General features: G+C 44.2%; 1 protein-coding gene across 1 annotated transcript; it reads left to right on the top strand.

Moving 5' to 3' along the window:
* Positions 1-257: 257 nt before the first annotated feature.
* On the top strand, positions 258-23,680 carry LOC130839752 (leucine-rich repeat-containing protein 37B-like; the record flags this gene model as incomplete). Its single annotated transcript, XM_057714127.1, has 4 exons — positions 258-1,204; positions 22,012-22,168; positions 22,968-23,569; positions 23,630-23,680. Coding segments are annotated over exons 3-4 (648 nt in total), but the record flags the coding sequence as incomplete, so codon positions are not given.
* Positions 23,681-24,571: the final 891 nt, after the last annotated feature.

Genomic DNA, 24,571 nt, shown 5'->3' on the forward strand with positions numbered 1-24,571 from the left:
TTTTACATTATGTAGACAAGATATTGATAGAAAAACCCCCTTTAGTTGTAGGGGAAAAGTGGTGATGAGGCTTGAACAGTTATAGACTCCCGTATGAACCTTATTATATGTGTTCCTATGCTCCTCGTTTATATTTCGTTTATGACCTACGATCAAATCTGACCCATGGTCCATTTCTATACAGGCTATACGTAATAAAATGATATTTTAAAGGCAGTAAATGACAAAAAAAGAGAAAGAAAAATACGCGACAGAGATTGTGTGTGGCCTGCAAAAGCTAAAATATTTACTATCTGGCCTTTACAGAAAAGGTTTGAAAAAGTTGCTTAGTAAAATGAGAGGAGTTAAAATTAACCTCAGGACTTCCCTGGTGGCACAGTGGTTAAGAATCCGCCTGCCAATGCACGAGTCATGGGTTCGATCCCTGGTCCAGGAAGATCCGACATGTCACGGATCAACTCAGCCCACGTGCCACAACTACTGAGCCTGCGCTCTAGAGCCTTCAGCCCACAAGTACTGAAGCCCATGAGCCTGGAGCCCAGGCTCCGCAACAAGGGAAGCCTCTGCAATGAGAACCCCTTGCACCACAATGAAGAGTAACCCCCACTTGCCATAACTAGAGAAAGCCTGGGCGCAGCAACAAAGCCTCAATGCAGCCAATAAGTGAGTTAAAAAAAAAAAGTTAACCTCAGGTTGCAACCTACAGGACAAGAAAATACAGAACACTTACATTAATATGAATGCCATTAACTCATAATTTTGATAATTTAATCTAAGTTAAATTAATATTTAAATATTAACTATTTAAGCAGATGAATTATGTAAACAGTATTGTCCAGAACACATTAAGTTACCAAAAAAACAGACTGTTATTAAGGATTGCAGTGCAGAATCATTATATCAATATTAAAAATATGTAAGATGATGATTAACTGGTATATTTAGAAATGTTTACACTAAATAAGTATATCAGAAATGCACCTCACAAATATCTCTCCAGCCTCTATTTTTTTCTGTTTTTTTGTTTGTTCGCTTGTTTGTTTTGTTTTGTTCTTTGGGCTGCACCGCCCTGCTTGCAGGATCTTAGTTTCCCGACCATGGATTGAACCCAGGCCCTCGGAGTCCACTGGGCTGCCAAGGAATTCCATCTCCAGCTCCTTTATCAAAGAGGAAATGCTTGCATAGTATTTCTGTTTATTTAGGGGTAAGTAGATACTGTGTTCTTTGCTCCAAAAGCTCAATTTTTGTCCTTTGTTCATGGCATCCAAAGCTGTGTATGTCATTAATCCTTATTAAGCCAAGTAATGATTCTGTTTAGCAATCAGATTCTTCTTGCAAATATAAAAGGCTTAGGGAAGTGAGTATAAGGAGCCTGACATGCCACTAAAAATAGTTATTTCAATTATCAAACTTTCAAAGCCTTAAGGGGCAACCACTTTTGTTTAGATTTATTATTTATTTATTTATTTATTTATTGGCTACATTGGGTCTTCATTGCTACTCGCGGGCTTTCTCTAGCTGTGGCAAGCAGGGGCTTTTCATTTCAGTGTGCAGGCTTCTCATTGAGGTGGCTTCTCTTGTTGCAGAGCACTTGCTCTAGGTGCGCGGGCTTCGTTAGTTGTGGCACATGGGCTCAGTAATTGTGGTGCATGGACTCTAGGTCGCATGCACTATAACTACTGAGCCCGCATGCTGCAACTACTGAAGCCAGTGGATTAGGCCTGTCATTACTTCTACTATGAAATACTTTATAAGCTAATTATTTCATGTTAGCATAGGTATTCTCATTCTTTAAAAAAATAGTCAATCCATAAAAAAGCTTAAAAAGAATATGCTAATAAGCACTATGCCTAGTGTTGTGAACACAAAGATGGGTAAGACAGGATTCCTTTTAGCAACTCACGATCCCACAGGGAAAATAAACACATAAGCTCAAACCATAATGACATAGTGCTGTAGAGACACAGAAGAGGGAACCATGAAGTAATAAAACTGTTTCTTTTAGAACAGTCATTTTCCTCCTTCTGTTCCCTCCTCAGATATTTGTTGATTTTATAAATATTTGAGTTTGCTTTATGTCCAAGCGTTGGCTTTAACCATGATAGACAATGTGCATGATCTAGTCCATCCTTTAAGGAGTTTATGCTCAGAGGAAGTGGGATAAATGGGATGCAAAAATAGCTATATTTAAAAAAGGAAATGGATATGGGCAATGAGAGCTGTAGGTTGGTGTTGGAGCACAGAAGAGGGGAAGAAAAAGACTTCAAGTTGGATCAGGGAAGATGTTACTAGAGCAGTGGTGTTTAAACAAGACCTTGAAGGGCCATTGGGTATCATCAGACAGACATCTGGGGAAGATTACGCTTGCAAAAGGAAAGTGGGAGAAAGGCAAAACACAGGAAAAAATACTTTGAGAACCTGTAGAGTACAAGCAGGGAGAGCAGGAGATTAGAAGCAGATTATCTAGGCCTTTGGAGGCCAAGCTGAGGCTAAGATGCCAAGCCACCATGTTACCACAGCAGTGCTCTGAAACAGTCACTTGGAGGACTTGTTAAAACATAAGCTCCACCCCCATAGTTACTGATTCAGTCGGTCCAGAGTAGGGCTGAGTATTTGTGTCCTCGGTAAGTTCACAAGTGATGCTGGTGTTTGGAACCACCTTTGGAGAGTTAATTGGTAGAGTGCGTGGAGGGTGGCTTAGAAAGGGAGTGGGTAGAGGTGGAAGCAGCAGTCAGAAGACAGTTCTACCCATCCAGGTGAAATGAGAGACTAAGCTGGAATCAGTGGCAATAAGATAGCTATAGTCAAGAGTGAATATTTTCAAATAAGTCAATGTGATAGAAGGTATAATATTGAATTAATTAAAATTGCATATTAATGAGAGGAGTAACTTCCTTTCAAGTTGTATGAAAAGATATCTTTTCTTTCTTCTGGTATTGAATTGGCCTAGAAAAACAGAATTACATGGGCAGCGTGTAAATATAAGCATATTCCTTTTAATATTAGAAATTACAATGACACTTGGAGATAAAAACTTTGAGTTCATAACCTAGTCTATGATGAGACCACAAAAGGTGGAATCTAATCAATTCTTCTGCTCTCAGGAAAGATTACCTCCAAAGTCTATCTAGACCTAAACGTGTATATTTAATTTATGAAGGTCATGAGGGTGAGACTCTTAAGAGAGGTGAAGGCAGGGTTAGGGGCTCTGGAAGGTTCAAATAACATTCCTCAAGATTTGGAGTTTAGACCAGAGCTACTTATTTATTATTATCATTCTAACCTCTACTAGTGATTGCTACTAATTAGATACCTAGTAGCTAATTGAGGCAATATTTTCCTTTTCCTTTTCCTAGAGATTTATCCTGCAATAAAATACAGTCTATTGAAAGACGTACATTTGAACCGCTACCTTTTTTGCAGTTTATGTAAGTAACAAATGTAACTTCATTATACTTGGAATTTTTATACAACAAGTTTTTATAAAATTAGTTACTCATTTTGAAATACGATTACAATTACTGCTAAAATTATGTAGCAAATCCTTTTTGTCCCTAGCAAAGATTAGTGTGAGAAGTATTACACAGATCAGAGTGAATCGTTACAGAGCAGTGGTTCTCAAGCAGGGTGATTTTGCAGGCAGGTGACATTTGGCAATGTCTGGAGGTGGTTTTGCCTGTCAGGCCTCTATATGCTGCTGCCACCTAGTGGACAGAGGCCAGAGATGCTGCGAAACATCCAACAGTGTACAGGAGAGCCCCCCACAACAAAGAATTATCCAGCCCAAGACGTCAATAGTGCTGCTTTTCTAGAGAAATAAAGATGACGTCACACAAGTATTTATTGAGCACTTACTATTTTCTCTCTAATGTATGACATATATAGTCATGAAAGTATAAATCATGATATCTTCCACAGTGAGATTTCTTTAAGTATATGGAAGGAGTAGTGCTGTTATGTTTCATCATATATAAATTAGAATGATTGCCAAAGGATAAATGTTCTGAAAGAACATATATTTGTCTTCTTTTGCTTGTGTCTTTTTTTTTTTTTTTTTTCTAGAAATCTAGGTTGCAATTTACTCACAGACCTGAGCTTTGGAAAGTTTCAGGCCTGGCATGGAATGCAGTTTTTACATAAGTTGTAAGTGACATAGAAGATGAATACATGTAAAAAAAATTATATGTGAAAACATCATACAGTTATTGGTTAGCTGGGTGTAAGCCCAGTATGAATTCTGGAAAGTATGTCTTGAGATCCATTTTTTGTTTTTCAAATGAGGAAACTAAGATACAAAGAGGACAAGAGACTTTTCTAACTCATGTACCTCAAATGCTCTGCTTTCCATAGTACTGAACTTTGGCGCGGGCAATCGAAGGCACCAAGTGAAAACACTCAAATTAGCATTGTCATGGAATCCCAGTGCTGCTGCTCCAATATGCGAATGGTCCGTGAAATGCCACGTTTGAATTTACACTGATTTCCTGGTCAAGTGCAGAGTTCCACACTGCTTCAAGTGTATACAACACAGAGCTGCAAAGAACTAAGTTTAGCACAGAATTCTTCAGGGAGCAAGAGGTGTGGGTGCTTCCTCAACCATTATTCGCTTCTTTTAAATGATGAAGCAGAAAGAATTTGTCAACACCCACCACAGGGCTCTCCCCAGTCTCCCAGAACATTATTTTTCAAAAAGCATGTACCTCTGAAGTGAATTATCTGTGGCCAATAAGAACTTTTGAGGTATGGAAAAAGTTGTTTGTGTCCAGCTGTAGTGTGAAAAGTATAAAGAAAATACATTACTGTAGCCTGATTCTATATGCAGTACTTTCTTTCCTGACTAGTCTTCAATAAGAAATGTGGGTTTTAGACCCCTTCAGCTGAAAAATTCTGTGATTTCTCTGTGACACAAGCAAATCATAGTGGGTATGTTCAATGGCCTGAAGAGGATTTTAGAGATTCAAGGTAAAGAGCCTCCTCTCCACCTGGCTTTGGAAAAGACTCTCTTACCTGTGTTGACTTAAAAAAAATGCACAACGTGAGAGTTTCGAGTTTAATTTTATTTGGGGCAAAATGAGGACTGGGTTGCAAAAGAAGAGCTTGGAGACAGCATCCCAGATAGCTCTGAGAAACTGTTCCAGTGAGGTAGGGGGGAAGCTCAGTATATATGTGGTTTTGGTGAAAGAAAAACATGCAATCAAGCACATAGTGTTTACAGAAGTCACTGCTAGTCTCGTGCGGGTTACAGCTAGTCACAAGGAGCAGTCGTCACCATGAAGGATTTTAGTGTTTTTCTAGATATGAGGAGATACAAGAATTGGGCCCGTAAAGTTGGCTCCTGAAAATTTCTAACTATCTAAAGAGCGGTCCTGGCCGTTTTCACAGAGCACAGAGGGCCTCATTTCAGCTCTCCACTCTGAACACCTTTCAGGGAGCTGTTGGCAGTCAGAAGCTGCAGCAGCACATGATTGAATCTTTGTAGCGATAGATGGGAAATGCCAATGGCGAGTGCCAGTTGTAGTTGACAGCTCTCTTGTGGTTCAGAAATCCGATGTCACACCATTCACTTCAGGTTAATGAAGGTGCTGAGGGCGTGTCTGGAGCTCAGGTAAACAGTTCCCGCAGATGCCAATCTGTGGCGGCCTCCTTCTTCCCCTCATTAGCAACCAGCAGTGGTTGCTAATCCTCAATGTGAAGTATACTTTTTTTCCTGACTTTTAAGTGCTTCTCCTTCATTCACCTACACAGGTCCAGACTGATGGCTTATTTTTGTAAATTCTTTTCGTCGCTTCATCGGTTTTAACAATACAAGTTCCATGACTTTAGAAAACTAAAGGAATCTACAGTGTCCAAAGAGTACAGAGTACATTCACCTGCTGGCTTGTCTATGGTACATCGATATTTTGATATTTTGAGGTGATGAACATTTTGACTTTGGTGATGCCTTCATGGTATGTGTGTATGTGTGTGTGTGTGAACACAGATTACTGTATGTCAATTACACCTCAAAGAGCTGTTAAAATAAATATTATATAATAGAGACAATTGGGGAAATCTGCATAGCAACTCTTTATGAGGTCATATTATTGTGTAGGAATTTAATTTCTTCAGTACTGTGTATTAACAGTAGTGTAGCTATATAGGGAAATACTTTTGAATACCCAGAGAGGAAGGCATCGAGCTGACAAGAGAGGGATCGAGATTGTGGCAGGTGCTGTGGGAGGCTGAGGAAGATGAAGCTAGAGCAGTGACCAACAGATTTGACAGTGTGGTGACGACAGTCACTTGTCAGCTGACCTGACAAAGATGATTGGAACACACTGCTAAACGCAGGGCCCTTTCCCCATACTAATCTCAGGCAATCCCCTCAACTAGTCTTGCCATTACGGGAAGTTTCTATTAGCTTGCCATATTGCAGGGGGGATGGCACAATTTAAGGTGCTGTCGGTTATGTAATAAATTGTCACAATAGGGCCCTACAAAAATAGATTTTTAAAATGTAAAAAAATGAAATTTGACCCTTCCCACACACCACATATGAAAATTAACTCCAAATGAATCATAGGCCTAAATGTAACTATACAACTTCTGGAAGAAAACAGGAGAAAATCTTTGTGATTCTAGATTAGACAATGGGTCTCAGACACAGGTTTCTTAGATAAGACACAGAAAAGCACAAACCATATAAGAAAAATTGCTAAGGGACTTCCCTGGTGGTGCAGTGTGTGGCAGGAAACAATATACACTATTCTTCCCTTCCTGGTGGCTCTGAGGAAAAACGTACATGTTTTGCGCACAGCTTATGCCAAGGGAGTGCCTTGAGGTCCCCTGGGCATTCTCCTGTAATGCGCCATCATTCCAGGGCAGCATATACTCAGTTATTCTCATAGTGGCTTGTAGTTTGCTTTCCATCGTAGAAGTGCTGTTTCTCTTTCAAATGGAATCAGAGCAAAAGGTCAAAAGTAGCAGGGGTGTCCTGCCATACTTCAGACTTTTAACACATGCAGGCTTTGATCCACACAGCCTAGGGTCTGAGTGTGGGCCAGGGGCGGAGAGGTACCCCTACATGCTGGTCCAGGAGACCTTGGGGTGGCTTACAGGGTTGGGGGGAGGGCAGACCCATTCTTGAGAAAAAGCTCCACTGATCTCTGCTGGGGTTGTGTGCTCCGTCTGCCTCTCCAGGGAAGGTGTCCCTCCTGTCTCTGGAAGGTTGAAGTCCCAGTGTAAGCAGATTGGAGGGGTGGGGGGTGGGAAAGGGTCCCAGGAGGAAGAGAACCCTATCTAGTTTTTTGACATACAGAAGCCATTTTCTGATCTAAGCCTGGCCACAATACTTGCCCTTGAACAAGTCTCAGTAATTAATGACCTTAAAGCAACAAAGGAATGCAGGAAAAGCAATCAAGAAACAATAATTCAGCAATAAAAACAGGAGTCCCAGTTCCTCCTTAACTTTGGAGAGAGATAATACTCTGATACATGTCTTTGAGTTGTACTACAGGAGCTAAGGGCCCCCACCAGGCGGAGGGTTGTAACTGCATGCTCAGACCGCAGACTGGTGGAAAATTAAGGAATGATGATGTTGACCTTTTCTGACCCTCGTGACTTCCGTCAACTAAAGCCTGGACTCTGTCAACCTCTGCCCCTATTCTATGTTGGGTTCCCCTCTGCTGAAGCCCCTTCATGAAGGTGCATACACCACCCAAACCCCTTCACGAAATATGCATGTACCCTTAGTTGAAAACTGCCCCAACTTTGCTGTTTGGGGAGATGCCGTTTTGGGAAAGATCCTCGGTGTTCTCTGTAGTTGCTGCAAGTAATAAATCCTTCCTTTTGGTCTTTGACTTGGTTGCGTTACTGAATTGGTCGACTGGACCTGCTCTGGGGTCCTAGCCACCGGAGACCCCTGGTCTCCACCAGGAAGGTTTCTAAATGCAGAAGTGGAACTTAGTTCTCAGATCAAATTCTCAACCCAATTCAGGTGGAGACACCATATATATAAGAGGCTCGAGGTAAAAGGGAGTGAATTGGAAAGAGAGGGAGGAATATTCATGAGTTATCCAAGAACAGGGGTGTGGTTTGGACCCAGAACTGATGCAATACTCGTTTTCATTCCTTATATGGGGTTACCCAGTTGTCGTGGCAATTGTCAGCTGTCCTGGCGCTGGTGGGTGTGTCATTTAGCATGATAATTCATTACAAAGAGCATACAATGAGGCTCAAGGTCTACTGAAAGTCAAATCTTCTTGAACCTAGGTGGTTCTAATCAGTTCTTCTTTTTCTCTTTGCAGCTTCCTCCTGAAACTTAGATAAGAGCAATTTGTTTCCATTTGAGGGAGGGGCAGATGTATGATTCTGCAGCAACCTTGGTAATAGCTGTCTTTTGGCTCGACACCCAAGAAGAGGCGAACCCACTTTTCCGGTAACACCAATGACTCTTTCCACTTATAAAAGTGGCTGTTGGTGTTGTGGTCTGCCCCTTCTGTAATTCTCCAGGAGGGAGAACAGTTGTGGTCCCATCACGGGTTGGGAAAAGAATTTCCAGACATGAAGCATTTCAGAAGAGAGTGCGTTTATCGAGAACAGAGAGCAGGGTTTAGTGAGGGGCGCTGTAAAGACAGCGGGACGACTTCCTGGCAGACCAGGGAGAGCCACCCTTCTGATGGTCTCACAGCCAACTTTTATAAGCCCAAGACAAGGAATATGCCTGCGAAGAAAAGGGCATTAATCAATTTGTCAGTGCACCATAAGGCAAAAGGTGTCATTTGGTGATAGGCTAGGGTCCTACGTGGTGAAGACCTTCTCTAACATGGGGTTGGGTTATTGGCTAGCCCAAGTCGTGAATCACATATTGCTATGGGGGGGGGGGGGGGTCAAGATAACTCCGGCATTTTGTCTTGTGACTTTGGTATAGTGTTGGAGGAACCGGTAGAGGTAGGCAGGACATCGAGGCTTATAATGCAGGACGCAATGTTTATTGTACCAGTACAGGCCCAGTGAATTCACATCCAAAGACTGAGCCCCAAACCAAAGGAAAGCTTCTCCTTTTATAGACCAGTTCCCGCACTTTTGGGAGCCTGTAGCTATGTTTATCTATGCAGAAGCAATGTACAGAAGCCAGAGTGCATACCTTAGTTTTTCCTTATCTCTTTGACCGAGATGTTTGCGCTGCCCATGGCAGGATCTTGTGAAAGAGGCCATAAGTTGCTTATTCCCTGGGGCTTGCATTTTCCTATGTTTGCCTTGTCCTTTCCTGTTTTTATTATTGACCTGCCTCAATAGGGCCCCACAAGAACCACCCCATCTTCAGCTTTATGCTGGATGAGTCTGACTGCTGAATGCTTTCACTAGGGTTCATGGTTGAGCAGGAAGATTTAGAACTAAGGACATAGAGGCAAAGTGTTCTCAGTGTTAAACTTAATTTAAACAAAGTGGAAAGTAAGAGATCTACTAGGGAAAGCCAGTTATCTTGGCAAAAGGACAGTGTTTCTGGTCATAATTGGTACAGCAAGAGCCTCACCGGCTTGGCAGAAACACACCCTCCCTGCTAATGGAGCTTGTAACATCCCTCAGTTATTCTGATAGGGACAGGGTGAAGGGACAAAGTAGCTGATTAAATAGTTAATCCCACTAAGGGATTAGGAGCAGAAAAACAAGTATGGGAGACCCCTGTAAGTTTAACAATTACCCAAGAAAGCAGGTTTGCTTAACCACAAAACCAAGCAGGCTTGCTTAGCAACAACACCATGCCACAGAAGCATGGCATGCCCCCAAACAATAAAACAGTGGTGGCATGAGACCCACACTGTGCCCAGTGAGCTCAGTAAGCTAATAACTGCTAGGACATGCTCTCTGCACACATAAGAACAATACTTTATGGAAAGATGACTTTTCAAAGTGAAAGACCCTCATTGTACTGAGACCTGAAATAATTTTTCCATAGTGCCATGACAGTGCAGGCTTTACCACGTAGGGACAAGAAAACTCCTCCACCTGACATAGAAGAGGAACTAATGATGGAAGCGTGACCGCTACTCAAGAATGAGGAAGAAGGTGGTCTTTTCCCCCTCCCTACTTTTTCTTTGATTATAAAAATGTAGCCCCCTAAGTACTCAGGGCACGACACCCTCTTGCCCACCCATTTGTAAGCCTCACAAGCATCCTATTCTAATAAAGCACTTCTTATCTATCACTTTGCCTCTCACTGAATTCTTTCTGTGCTGAGACATAAAGAACTGGAGCTCTTCAGGACCCCCCAAAACACCACCTAGCAGTTTCATTTCCAATGAGTTTTTGCAGGGCTGCTGTCTGCAAAAGCTGTAGGAACCATCCACCCCCCCCCCGCCCCCGCCAACCTCAGAATACTCTATTGGCTGACTTTTCAGGAGTACCCACATCTCCTGGTCTTCTCTTACTTCCCAGGCTTCTCAGCCTCTGTGCAAAGTCTGTGAGCTTGTCTTCCTCTCTTCATCTTGCTCTACAACCCTTTGCGAAGCTGAATAAAGCCTTGGATCCTGGCGGGAGGTGGGGGGATGGGAGGGTTGGAGAGTGAAGGAGAGTGCGCATTTCCTCAAAAGATTTGACACATGGACCATGAGTCTACCAGGTAGACTCCAGCCAGGAAAAGCATCTCACATGACTACATAATTTGAACAATAAGAAAGGCACCTGCAAAGTGTTAGACAAAAGAAATAGACAAGAGAGCTTGACAGGCATCCTGGAGGAGGTGATTTTTGATCGGAGCCTTCCTGTCAAGTAGAGGAAAGGGCATTGCAGAGGAAAGGACTGGCAGAGAAATGGCTGGCAGCTAGGAATGCAGACTGAGCTCAGGGGAGGGTGCACCAAGAGGTGGGGAGGAAGCCAGGAAGCAAGAAAAGGGAAGAGTCAGGGGAGGGTATCAGGATGAAAGGGAAGATAAAGATAGATTAGGCTGGAGAGAAAGGGAGGATACACAGACACAGTTGGAGGCCAGGGCAGGGAAGGCTCAAAACATTTGTAAAGGCCATTCATATCCTACTGGTATGAAAAGCTTACATTTCTAGCACTGGATCTAACAACTACCCAGAGTTATTTGAAGCCAGCTAGAAGAACTGCAGGCATCCGAATTCCCTGGACAGGTCCAACATACAGAACCCCGCATCGACCCTAAAGAGTCCCCGTAGGATGGGGTCCTATCATCCCTCCTGTCCCCTGTCCTCGCCACAGAAGGGTCTGAAGATAATAACATGTGAGAATCTCTGCCCCAGCCTAGGAGACGAGGGGTAAGGGTTTGACATTTGTGGAAAATAGAAGTTCCTACTGTATGCCAGGTTGGAACTGTGATCTGCGCTTCCTAAGCACCTGGAAGATAGGTGCCCTTGCTAGCCCCATAGTGTTGGAGGAAGGAGGCCCCTTCCAGGGTCCAAGAGCGGGCTCTTGTCTAACACTCGGAAATGAATTGTCCGAGGAGACACACCTGCTGACAAAGCAAGAGACTTTACTGGGAAGGGGCGCCCGGGCAGAGAGCAGCAGGGGAAGGGAACCCAGGAGGACTGCGCTGCCACGTGGCTCGCAGTCTTGGGTTTTATGATAATGGGATTGGTTTCCAGGTTATCTCTGGCCAATCATTCTGACTCAGGGTCCTTCCTGGTGGCGCACGCATCGCTCAGCCAAGATGGATTCCAGCGAGAAGGATTCTGGGAGGTTGGTAGGACACATGGACCGGAGACTCCTCTCTCCTTTTGACCTTTCCCGAATTCTTCCCAGTGGCGGTAGCTTGTTAGTTCCACGTTCCTTACCAGCACCTCCTGTCCTAAGAGAACTCATGCACGTGGTTACTATCAGGCCTGGCCACGGTGGGCAGTTTTGGTCAGTGGGTTCCCTAACAGCTGTACAAACAAGAAAACAGGCTTAAGCGAGGTTAAGTGACTTGGGGGCCCAAGGCCACACAACTAATAAACAGCCGAAGCAGGATTCTCACCCAGCTCTTTCTCATTCCAGTTGGAGAGGAAGCGTAGTTCAGTGGCAGAGCAAGTGAGCTTTGGAGCCAGGAATGCTTAGATCTGAATCCCATCCTCTTCGCTGGGCTTTCCCTAAAACAGTGCAGGGTCCAGGACAACCCAGCAAGTGTGGAGTGAGGACAGCTGCCACAGTGTCATTATTTTTCATTGGTCCCTTAAGACAGCGTTGAAGATAGAAACTTCTAAATTGAATTTTATTGATGTTCAGAAAAGAGAAGTCACAACATCCTGAGGCCTCTTGGCCTCAGGCAGAGGGCTCCAGAGTGTTTGACTTCAGGGAAGTTCCCCAGACTCGCTCAGCCTCAGTTCCTCATCTGTAAATTGGGGGAAACATCAGATTAAATAAGATGATATCGTTAGGACAGTTTCTGGTCTGTAGTAGGTACTGGAAGATGGCCAGCTATTATTATTATAGTTCTGGCTAACTCTCGCCTTTCCAATCCAGTCAGGTCCCTGCCTTTCACTGCTCTTCTGAGCACGGGAGTGAAATATTTTCTTGTTTGGACTCCAGATAAATCCTTATTTGGCATTTGATTGAAATCGTGAAACTAGTATTAATGCAACCGTCTCTCTCGACATGGGAATAGCTAGTGTTCTCCTGGGTTCTGTAGTAGGAAGCTGGTTCTCCTCTCGCTCTCTTCCTCCCTCCCTCTCTTTTCTTTTTGGCTATACCATGCGGCATATAGGATCTTAGATCCCGAATCAGGGATCAAGCCCTTGTCCCCCGCAGTGGAAGTGTACAGTCCTCACCACTGGACTGCCAGGGAAGTCCCCTTCCCACTCTCTTTTTAAAAATGTGCCGAAGTCCAGCTCCGGCGGGTCCAGGAGTACCCAAGGGATGAGTTGCCTGGGCGCAAGGAGGAGACTGGGAGGCCTGTGTCAGCTATGCAGGATCTCTCTTTATTGTCAGAGCTTTGTGTTTATATAGTAAACATAGCTCAGAAAAAATCTTTTGTGGCAGAGCATATCTTCCCTCAGCATCTACCAGTTTCTTTCTTTTGTCAGGTTTGGCTTGCAAACCTTGTGACTCTAAGGTAAACATATGTAAATAACTTCTTAATCTTTTATCTAAGCACACTATTGCCCTTAACACCCATACAAAACCTTGTGGAGTTAATCAAGATTAGGGCAACTACAACAATTGCAACTGTTATGCCTAGAATTGTGGAGTAGAATCCCTTATGAGACACAAAATCGGATAAACTATCAAAAACTGACTTAGCAGCCTCTGCAGTTGAATAATCTAAGTGGGCCTTACCTATATCTTGGATTTCTTGATGAAGCCTGGTCAAATCTAGACTAATATCAGGTTGATTCCAAATGCCTAGAATATGATTTTGAATCCAGTCCCAAGCATAAGACGATTCATTAACTTTTAAGGGAGTCACACAGATCCATCTATATTCGATATGACACCTCAAAGCCAATCTAACTTTTAAGGCTGTATGTTCAGTACCTAGATGTAGAACAGCTTCTTCGAGCACATCAACTTTTGCCTCTAACTTTCTATCAATAATTTCTTGAGTAGCTAAGGCAAGAGATACATTTTTTGATAATTGATTAACATGTTCAGCTTTATGTACTTGTTGAGAGTGAGATAAGTCGAATAATTCTGCTAAGCATGGAAACTGGGGTTCGGAGCCCCAGGACCCATCTTTTGCCCAACCCGATGTCAGCAAGTAGGGATTTAGTGCTTTTCTAGATCTGGGGAGAGGCAAGGGTTGGGCTCATAACATCAGCTCCTGAAAACATCTATCTCAAGACCTGTTCCACCCATCCTCCAGAGCACAGAGTGCCTCATTTGTGGTCTCCACCCTGAATTCCCTTCAGGGGATGTGGAAGGTCAGTAGCTGCAGCAGCACAAAGTGATTTAGTCCTTGTACAGGCAGATGGCACGTTCCAATTTGTAGTTGACAGGGGCCCCTCATGGTCATCAATTTGACCACGCTTTGGGAGGCATTTCATGACCATTTTGTCCCACGGTGCTAGGAAGGCTCATTCCTAGGTCTGATGAAGATCTCGCCAATAGGCCACTCAATGTGCCAGTACTGGGCTAGGTCTTTGTAACAAAAGCCAAAGCTCTCTGGACCACCTGTACCCCTAATCTGTTAGGGTCCAGGAAAAATTCCCTCTTGTTGCATCTTCCCATATCCAGAGGTACACTATTACAATCATTGATCACATACAGAACTATATATTTGATCAACTGCTTCAAGTAGCCTAGTCATCATCATTTTTGTTGGCAGTCAGTCACACATTCGGTAATACGAGAAGCAATAATCTTGAAAAGCAGGCAAAACACAAATAATATAGCTAGTAGCGTCAATAGCATTACAAGTAAATACTTAAGCCACGAGTTTCCCACGCCAAACCAGTTTTGAAGAGGTCAAGGCTTCACAGTGGGTGAAAATCGCAGAAATCTGAACAGGTATTACTAATTGGCCAGGCGAGGGGATCCCCGAACAGGACTATAATTTTTTCTTTCTCTCTCTCTTTTTTTTTAGAGCAAACTTCCTAAGGGCCAACCAATTAGAGCCTTGCAACCCAAAAGTACTAGTCATAGGTAATTGGCCGCAAACCCAACAACTGGGTTGATTTTCAAAATTAGCATAGGATTGTGCCCACGATAGAAAAACATGTGAAAGGTCCAAGAAGTCAAGAAAATATTATAAATGTTCATGAGTCAGGTCCAGCATCTTGGGCTAGCTGTCTACTTCTGATGTCAGCTTCTTCTCGTCCTAGTGTGAGTGCAGTTTCTCCTTTGATAAGTGTCCTTCCGTCTAGGTTGCAGGTTGTCTTTTAAATTATGTCCTTTTAGTATCCATAATCATCCAAGGAGAGATTACTGAGATAAGCTTCAGAAACAAACTTAGAGTGTCCTTTTAAAAGCTTTCTTGGATTTTACGTTACTATAGCGCAACAGCAAGGAACTTTCCAGGGAGTGAATCTTAGTAAATACAGACCTCCATCAGCAAAACTGGCATTTAATATTTATTGAAACATAATCTTCTTCTCTCTAAAATTACCTTCATTTTTACCAGATATAACCTGATTAATGCTAATTTGTTTGCAAAATAAGTCTGGTCTCAAAAGAAACTTGGCCTGATCATTTAATTTATGGAACTAGAATTGATCATATAGGCTTTTGGCTTTGGTGAAACTTTTATAAGGAGCCTCAGGCTGGACTTTTAAAAGACCTTTCAGGGCTAAGAAAGCCATGCCAGGGGCTTGGGCTTATCACAGATTTTTGCCTAACAAATGTAGGTAAATTCCTCCCTTTTCAAGGTTCCCAAAATACCTTGAGTTTTCTATACCTGTTAGTGAGGTAGCCTTTCTAATTTATCTGATAAAGCTGCTGGGAACCTAAGAGTTTTCAGTGTCTGGAGGGAACAGAGAGAGAAAAGATAAATGTTTCAATCCTGCTTACAAATGTACAAACTATCAAATTATTGTAAATCATTAGTTTGAAGGGATGGTTTTCCTTATACCTGGAAAACAGATTTCAACCAGTAATTTTTAGATAGAAACCATAAAATTTATAACCATATTCACCAGTTTACTCAGTCCTATGTAACATCCTTTTGTTAACAGCTTATGAAGCCATCACGTTTCTCATTAGGATTCTTCAATTTTTTTTTTTTTAAACCCCGTTTAGCATTATGGTCTGAAAGTCAGAAAATTGTATTTATCCAAAAGTCCTTTTTATAAATCTTCTTGAAGAGGAAGCATTTTGCAAAGGCATCAGAATAAAGCCAGAAGGCATCAGAATAAAGCCAGAAGCGTCTTAAGACATAAGGCTTAAGAAGGCGTGTTTAAAATCTGAATGCAAGGTCAATCAATTTGGTTATTGTTGTGTCATACAATATTTTAAGAAAATAACTAGAATTATGACTGATAACATTTTACCGGGGGACATATCAGAATTTTAGGAACTCCATATACTTTCCAGAATATCTATATTAATAACAGTTACCATGCACTAAAATCTAACATTTATTCATTTGACAATACTTCCTATGTAACTTAATGTACCAAATGAACCTAGTTTATATCTCTCTTTGGGATGTTTCAGGGGCCCTTTGAAGCATCCCAAAGTTAGCTAGGGGTCAAAAGGATTTCATCAGAATTTGTTTTAGGAAGTTTTGTCCAAAATACCGGAAAAAAAAGGTTTAGAACACTCTATCGGATAGGCTCACAGGTAACTGTGAAACAATAGTCAGTCACTTAGCCAAAGTAGCAAGAACAGATTACTTAAAAGGTAAGGAAACATAAAATCTTTTATCAAAGGGCAGTTCAACATTTTAAGAAAACTTGTCCTCTTAACAGAGAGAAAAACCAAATTCAAGTTTTGCACCAGCTTACTTTCCAAATTAATTTACTCAACTAAATTTATCTAAACTTAGTCAATCCTGATCATGCACAAAACTCTTTTCTCAGGGTCCACTTTCCACAAACCTTCTTATCACTTTCCGTATCATTACTTTATTTCCCATTCAGTCACCTGTAAGTCAGACCTACTTTCTTTTCCCTTAATAAAAGGTAATTCCATGCCTCAGGCTTTCTTTACTGAAAACACACATCCTGCTTTCCTTAAGCCACCATGAACTGTCCCTTGTGACAGCATTCTGTACATTGGTGAATAGAAATACCAGTGATATTTTCTAAACACATTGGCTTTCTTTACAGAACGTGGCACCAGGCATATTTATCAATAGTCCTAAATATCTTTTTGTCTCTCTGTAAAAGGAAGCCGATGTTCAGTAATATATGTTTCAGTATCTTATTTTATTTGGGAATGATCCAGCTGGTCAATAAGCTTTCATCACTCAATTTAGGGCAACTCCAGAATTTCAAGTTACCAGGATCTGGAGAGACTATTTTAGGTAGATATTCCTAAAGCATGACTCTTCTTGACAGAGTTTATCTAAAAGCTCTTATCTCATTTACATTTTCTTTCCTTAGAAGTTTCTTTCCATCAGGCTACCTTCCACACTGACAAATTTGTAACAGGCACAAGACCTTATTTAGCCTATATTACAACTAGGCACAATTAAAATTTATATAAAAATTATGCTTAATGTTGATGACTCTAAAACATGTCTATAGTAATCAAACCAATTAGCTTAAGCCATCTTTAATATCATATATCAGTTTAGTACTGAAATTTCCAGGTGTCATGAACCTGAAATTCATTCTGGCCAGACTATTTTCTATTTCTGAGTATTCATAAGCACTTAATTTTTCTTAAAGCCAATTTAGAGCTCTTTTATGAATTCTTTTGGCAATACCATACACCTACAACAAACACATAGATACACACGAACACACACACAAACACAGAGGCCTCATAATTCTCATTCTAAAATTTCAGTACTGAGTCAGGTACAACACGAACGCCATCAGTCACAAAGGGTTGGATTTAAATTGGCTTCTAGCAGATGGAACAAATCGAGGTCACCTATCTAGATGGCTAAACCCTTTTACTATTTGCAGAAAAGACACTTAGCATTTCTATTTATCTTTGACAAGTCGTTTTAAATTATTTTAATTTTAATTTTTTAATTTGCATTTAAAAGGATAGCAGAGAGAAGTATTCTTTAGATGACCAGATAAGACATTCATTCACCTCTCAAAGGTACAAGCAAGTTCCTCCTAAGATGACTTTGTCTCCCCTTTGTTGACAAGGGTAATTTCTTTCTTTGACCAGGAAGGAGAGGGGTGCACACGTAAAGGGCCTTGTCTTAGGGCCTTACAACCTAAGTAGTGCTGATGTCGCCACGCCTAGAAAGCCCAGTATTCCCAGACAGCACGATTTACGTGCCTCCCTGAAGATGGCCCTGATCGTTAAATGTCTCAGGGAGACGGAGCTGCAAGGAGGCGATCCCTTGTAATGGGGTTCGCAGAGGAATAACTTCAGGCGGGGCTCCAGGGGGGTCTGGGGTGACAGACCCTCTCGAGGGCACCGAGCAGGCGGAGGAGCAGTATGCGTACTCCTCGCCTAAGGGAAGAGCCTGAAATCCTTGGAGAATCAGGGGATTATGAAGGAAAGCTGACAGAGGAAGGCGGCCTCATAATGAGAATCCAAAAGTATACAAGAACATGTCAGAGTGTACCGCTCCACACGGACCGGCCCAGGGGACCTAGAGAGAGAGGTGCAGATCTGTCTGGCAAAAGGGGCAAGTCTTTTGGGGAAAACCTAATTTCTCAATCAGTCGGCTCAAAGAGTGAGCTGACGGAAGGGGAGAGTGAGCCTTAAAATTTTAAGAAAACTTTGGTGGAGGTCCCTAGGGCAAAAGGGCCGTTTGGACTTGCACAATTGCTAAATCAAATCAGTAACCAATTCCCCCCCGTGTCGGTGACGCAAAGACAAACAAGGGTGGGTGTCCCCTCCGAAGAGAAGGCCACTCAGGTGCCCACCTGGCCGTGTCCCCGTGGGGAGCTTAGGTGCCTCTTAGCTTTGGCGGGTGCTATAGAGTCCCACTTGAACCTGACTCGTAGAGAGGGACTGGTCCCCCAGAGACAGATACCACCCTGAGCCATATGAGGTCACCACGGAACCGCAGGTTAGGGCCCACTCGGACTCCGTAGCCACGAAGGCCGTGGAGCCACACAATCGCCCTGGAACGAGGACGAAGCAGGGCGCTCCCTCACACACACATTCACACCAGAGTTTGTCACAGGGCCTCCGCCCTCTGGGAAGGCCTCTAACTGGTGGGTACCTTCCCGCCCTGGGAAGGCCCCTGACTGATGGGCACCTTCCCCCTCTGGGATGGGATCGAAAGAGTCTCTTATCAATCCCCATAAAGAAAAAGTTTCAGCAGGGATCTTTTCCGGCCCATGAAACTTATAATAAGTTGTCAGTTGCTCTCCCACCTTAGCCCAGGTTTCTGAATTAGCAGTGCCCTCTTCCGGAAACCAGAGGCATTGCTCTTGTACGAAAGAAAAGAAGGATAAAAGAGTAGATTTGGAGACGTTAACTCCTCTTTTTGATAACATATGTTTCATAATATCTACAAAGAGCTGTCTCTCTTTAGATTCTGATTTTCCCATTATGCCTTATATGTTTCCCTTATAGGGTCCTTTTTAACGTCTCAAGTTCTGATACTTTAAACTATCCACCCTTCACTTACCCTGCGTATCTCTGCAGGGGGGTCTGCAGCACCCAGGTGGAGTCCTAGCCACCCCAACAATTGCAAGAGAATACTTACCCTTTGGGTCCCTGTTCGGGCACCACCTGCTGAAGTCCAGCTCCAGCGGGTCCAGGAGTACCCAAGGGATGAGTGGCGTGGGCCCAAGGAGGAGACGGGGAGGCCTGTGTCAGCGATGCAGGATCTCTCTTTATTGTCAGAGCTTTGTGTGTTTATACAGTAAACATATCTCAGAAAAAATCTTTTGTGGCAAAGCATATCTTCCCTCAGCATCTACCAGTTTCTTTCTTTCCTCAGGTTTGGCTTGCAAACCTTGTGACTCTGAGGTAAGCATATGTAAATAGCTTCTTAATCTTATATGTAAGCAAACTATAGCCCTTAGCACCCATACCTAGGCCTGATGTCTATGTCTATACTTATGCCTGCTGCAATCATAAGCACTGCAAAAAGAGCCACCCCTCCCTTTTCTCCAGCATTTAGTAGCCTGGGAGTGGTGGGAGGGGACTTGGTGGGGCAGACACAGAGAAAGAATGTGTCAAACCCTGGTTCTTACCTGGGGACAGAGAAACAGGGAGGGGAAGTGGGTGGTAAGCATAGTGTTACAAAGAAACAAAGAGCAGAATGTAAAATGGGTGGAGATGGTCTGGGGCCTGTCCTTGGGGAGAGGTCGCCTTGAGATCCTCCTGCCACGAAATGCCCTTCCAAGGAGTTCTCGCTTTGCGGTCCTCCGTGGAGCCTGGTGACCTTGTCACAGCATTGGCTTGTCCAGACGGCTCCCGACAAAAATGGATTTAAATTTTTAAATTATTTGTCAATTATACCTCTTATTGGGAAAAAAATCACAAAATACTGAACTAAAAAACAACAATAAAATTGTATCATATGCATAGTTTACAGTTCAGATGGTACCAAGTGAAATGAAATGGTGATGAAACACAATGACCCACAGCAGTTCCCTGCCCCAGGCCACTTCCTTGCCCACCTTCCTGAGCCAGCTCACTGGGCCTGGTTACTTCTACAGAGCAGGTTGTAGCTGAATCTTCTGGCGCTTTTCTCCACATCTCTTTGCACATCTAGTTCTTGATTTATCCATTTTAGACCCTGGCTATTGAATTCCTAGTAACATCAGTGAGGAGTTAGTTCTCTTACACCACTACCCCCAGTCCATTCTTGAGGTTTAGTTATGTCACTGTTTCCAGATAATTCATAGCATTTACACGGAATTCCCTGGTGGTCCAGTGGTTAGGACTTAGCGCTTTCACTGCCAAGCCCCGGTTCAATCCCTGGTAAGGGAACAAAGATCCTGCCAGCTGCGCAGCATGGCCAAAAAAAAATACTGTTTACAGAATTGTGACTGTAAATATTATTCACCGTAGAGCTTAATCATGTACTCATTACATTCGCTTCCCCTCCTGTGACCCCAGGGGTTTAATTTCCTCTCGGGCTCTCCCTGTTCTGTCGGCCATTCTCACCTCCTCTGTTCTCCTCCAGGCTCTGGCTTAGCAGTAGGTGCCCACCTCCTGCAGCGCCCTCTCTTCCAGGCTCTGTCCTCCAGTGAGTGCTGGATACACAGCTGCTATCCTGCAACTTCCCCTCCCTGCTTCCTGGGCCGGACTATTTCCTGGCTCTCTTCTCTTCTTGCTTTCCTTACTCTCTCTTTGCTGGAGCACATCCCCAGGTAAGAATCCCTAATTCGGGGACTTCCCAGGTGATCCAGTGGCTAAGACTCTGTGCTCCCAACACAGGGAGCCCAGGTTCGATCCCTGGTCAGGGAACTAGATCCCACCTACATGCCACAACGGAGAGCTCACATGCCACTGATGAGGAAACTGAAACTCCCATACTTGTAGTTGCTTCCTCTCCTCTATCTTGCAAAGGCCTGCTGGCCCCTCTCAGTGAAACAGTAAAGTGAATTACTAAGAGTGATCAGATAAGGGAAGACTGTCTCTCGCTCTCAGGCACCCACCCCAAGCCTTTGTTTGAGACCCTTTGCACATAGACTTGTTAAGTGACCATTAACGTCAACCTGCAACCAATGTGACAATGCAAATTGTGACCTTAGTCCTGATAGGAATGGAATGTCCTGCTCCTACAAGTTCCTGTTAGGACCCCCTACTATGTGTGTAACCCATGGCAACTCCCGCGCTCTGTAACTGCCCCTGACCTATAGTAATTTGTAGCCAATCGGTTTGTACCAATTATAGCTGTATGTTTTAACCTATATAAGGAGAAGACTCCCCTGAAACGGGGCCCCAGAATTTTGGAGCGTTAGCTCGTCTGGGTCTGCCGGCTCAATAAACCTGAGTTCTCCAACTCTCCGAGTGTTGTGCTTGGTTTCTCGTGGGATCAGTTTTTTCTGCAACACCACAACTAAAGATCCCACACGTGGCAACGAAGATCCTGTGTGCCAAAACAAAGACCCAGCGGAGACAAATAAGCAAATTAAAAAAAAAAAAAAATCCCTAACTCACATTCAAATACAACAGACCCGTTCTTACATGAGGCCCATGTTGGAATCAATTCCACTTAAAAACCATCATGTGCTAGACACTGGGAATAAGATGAAGCTCTTTGTGTCTTGGAGTGTAGATGTTAGAGGTTGTGACAGACAGTTAAAAAGGACTAAAATTAAATAGATTCTTAAAAGGATGGAAGAAAATCAACTGGGTGCTAGGAATTTTCTCGAAATTTTTTAACATGCTAACTTTAACATCCTCAGTGTCGTCTCCATGTGTGCACACAGCACAGACCTCTGAAAAGTGACACTGTCAGGTTTTCTCGACTAATGGCTGTGTTGAGACAAGGTGGGATGGGGGGAGTCCATGCTAATGCAAAGGGCCCTTCACTTGGTTTTCAACTCTCTTTCCCAGGATGAATTGTTCACTTGCTCCAAACCCTGCTACAGAAATTCTGGAGTCATCACTGATTCAGGGGTAACTGATAACAATAGAGTGGTGAATTAATAATCCGACGTAGATACTGAGAGTTTCAAGGAAATGGCAACATTTTAGAGTCACTAACTGTAAGGTATGTTGCCCTCCCGCCACCCTAACTGGTGCTCACTTTGCAGGTCAGCTACTCTTCTTGTCAGTGGTGTGGCCAAGGGGAGGAAGAATGTCTTTCAGGCTGGAGCTTTGAGGAGGAAGCGTTCAAATTGCCAGAACTGGACTAGCACTTTTGAATTTCCCAGCATGCCAGGCCCTGTGGCTTCCTTGAGAAGCTCCACATCCTTCCCAACCCCTCCCCCCACCCCTGGGCTGCCCAAATCCTGCCTCATGGTGCAGGGCTGGTCAGGGGGGACTGGGGAGAGGCCCCAGCAGGAGGGAATTGTTGCCTTTGCTAGAGGAAGGATGGTTTGCACCCTGGTGACTCTGGGAAAAAGGCTTCCTCTGGTTGCTCAGATTGGATCTCTGCTGGAACCTAAGGAAGGTGGTGGAACTAAGGGTGTCATAAATAAAGTGTGGGTCGTGAGGCAGGGGAGGGGTGCCTGTGTGTCTCGGAAATCTCATAATGCTTTGGCTTCTGCTCAGAGTGCAGCGCCCGTGCCCCACTGGCCTGGGTCGCTGTGCCTGGGAGCCTCCGCATAGCATGTCCCCAATGTGCCTCTGGTTCCCATGGCTTGTCTTCATGTGGCAACCATTGTGGCTTCTGGTCCAGGCAGCTCAGCCTCTGGAGTGGGCCCTGGATCCTGTCCAGTGGACCTCCGACCCCCCGGGGCTGAGTGAACCTTGGTCTCCACACTCCTCAGACCCCCCTCCTGAATCGCCCTATGCGATTACACCCCCGGCAGAGTCTGGGGGCTTTAATGACTTGTCCTCCTCTCCAGACCAGATGCTGGCGCTGCCTCATCACGAGTTGACTGAGACTTTGGTTCCACACCCAAACCCGGATTCAGCTGCAGAGCTGCTCGCAGGGCCAGATCAGTTTGCTGTTCCACATCAGGATCTGAATGACAAGCTAACCCAGCAGCAAAAGCTCCCAGCAGCGGCTCCAGTGCTGGACTGGGAACAGAATCAGGCCTTGGTTCTGCCTTTTCGATGCAAAAGTAACACCAAAACCATAGGTCTAGATCAGGCTGAAGGTCACCAATCATTTGAAATACTTGTTCCTCTTCTAGGTAGTAAGAGCTCAAAACCAACGAAGTTCATTGATTCAGCCCCAAACCTGAAGAAGGATCTCGTTCAGCATCGACAGCTTGCTAAAATTGTTGTTGGAAGTACAGGCCAGTTAGAAAATGAAACTCAGGGTCTAGAACAACAGTTGCAGGGTGATTATGTAGCTTCCGGTATGGATACCATTTACCCTGAGGAGAGCCTGCCTACGGATTTTCTGGGGAACTCAGAGCAACCTCCGGAGCACCCTGAGGAGGCTGAAATTTCTGCATCCCAGCAAGAGGCCCAACTTCGTCATCCAGAGACCCCCGAGGAGGTTGAATCTTTTTCACCCCAGGCAGAGGTCCAGGATGAAACTGCAGAGCCCACTGAAGAGGTAGAATCACTTCCACTCCAGCAGGAGCCTCCGTCTCAGCCTCTAGAGCTCCCTCAGGAGTTTCAACCTTCCCTACTCCATCAAGAGGCCCGACTCAAGCTCCAGGATACCCCACCGAGTATGTACTTGAAAGTCCAGTGAGTGATGAGGCAGCATCCCTAGCTGGCATTCAGCATCACGCTCATTCAAACGTTCCCAGTGTCACACTTAAACCTCTGGATTTGGAACTGACCATCACTCCAGAGGCCACTATGGAAGCTCAATTTCCTCCAGCTCAGCAGGAGGCCCTGGCTCCACCTCCCGAGCATCCTGAGGAGACAGAATCTTCTGCAACCCAGCAGGAAAGCCCAGGTCAGCCTCTAGAGCCTCTTGCAGAAGCTGAGCCTTCTCCAAGTGAAGAGGAGCAACCAACGCAGCCTTCTGAGCTTAGTGAGGAAGCTGAACCCTTTCTAACCCAGCATGAGACCCCCAGCTCAGCCTGCAGAGTCTGTTGGAGAAGCTGAAACTTCTCCAACTCAGGAGGAAGCCTCAGCTCCGTTTCCAGCAGCGACAGAACCTTTTGCAACGCTGCAGGAGCAACAAGCTCAGCCTCCAGAACCTTCTGCAGGGGAGGTGGAACCTTCTGCAACTCAACAGGTACAGCCAGCTCAGTCTCCGGAGCCTTATGAAATGGCCATTTCACCTCCAAGTCACCATAAGGCTCAGTATTCAAACGTATCCACTATCACCATCAAACCTGCAGATGTGGAGCTTAGCATAACAGCAGAACCCACTCCAGAGGTGGGACCTTCTCCAACTCAGCACAAGCCTTCAGCTCAGCCCTCAGTGCCCCTTAGTAGTGCAGAATTTCCTACAGCCCAGCACGAGGCCCCCACGCTGCCTCCACAGCCACCTGAGGTTGAACCTTTGCCAGCCCAAGCTACAGAAGCTGTTACACATAAT

Source organism: Hippopotamus amphibius, chromosome 17 (genome assembly GCF_030028045.1).
Source record: "Hippopotamus amphibius kiboko isolate mHipAmp2 chromosome 17, mHipAmp2.hap2, whole genome shotgun sequence".
NCBI lineage: Eukaryota > Metazoa > Chordata > Mammalia > Artiodactyla > Hippopotamidae > Hippopotamus > Hippopotamus amphibius.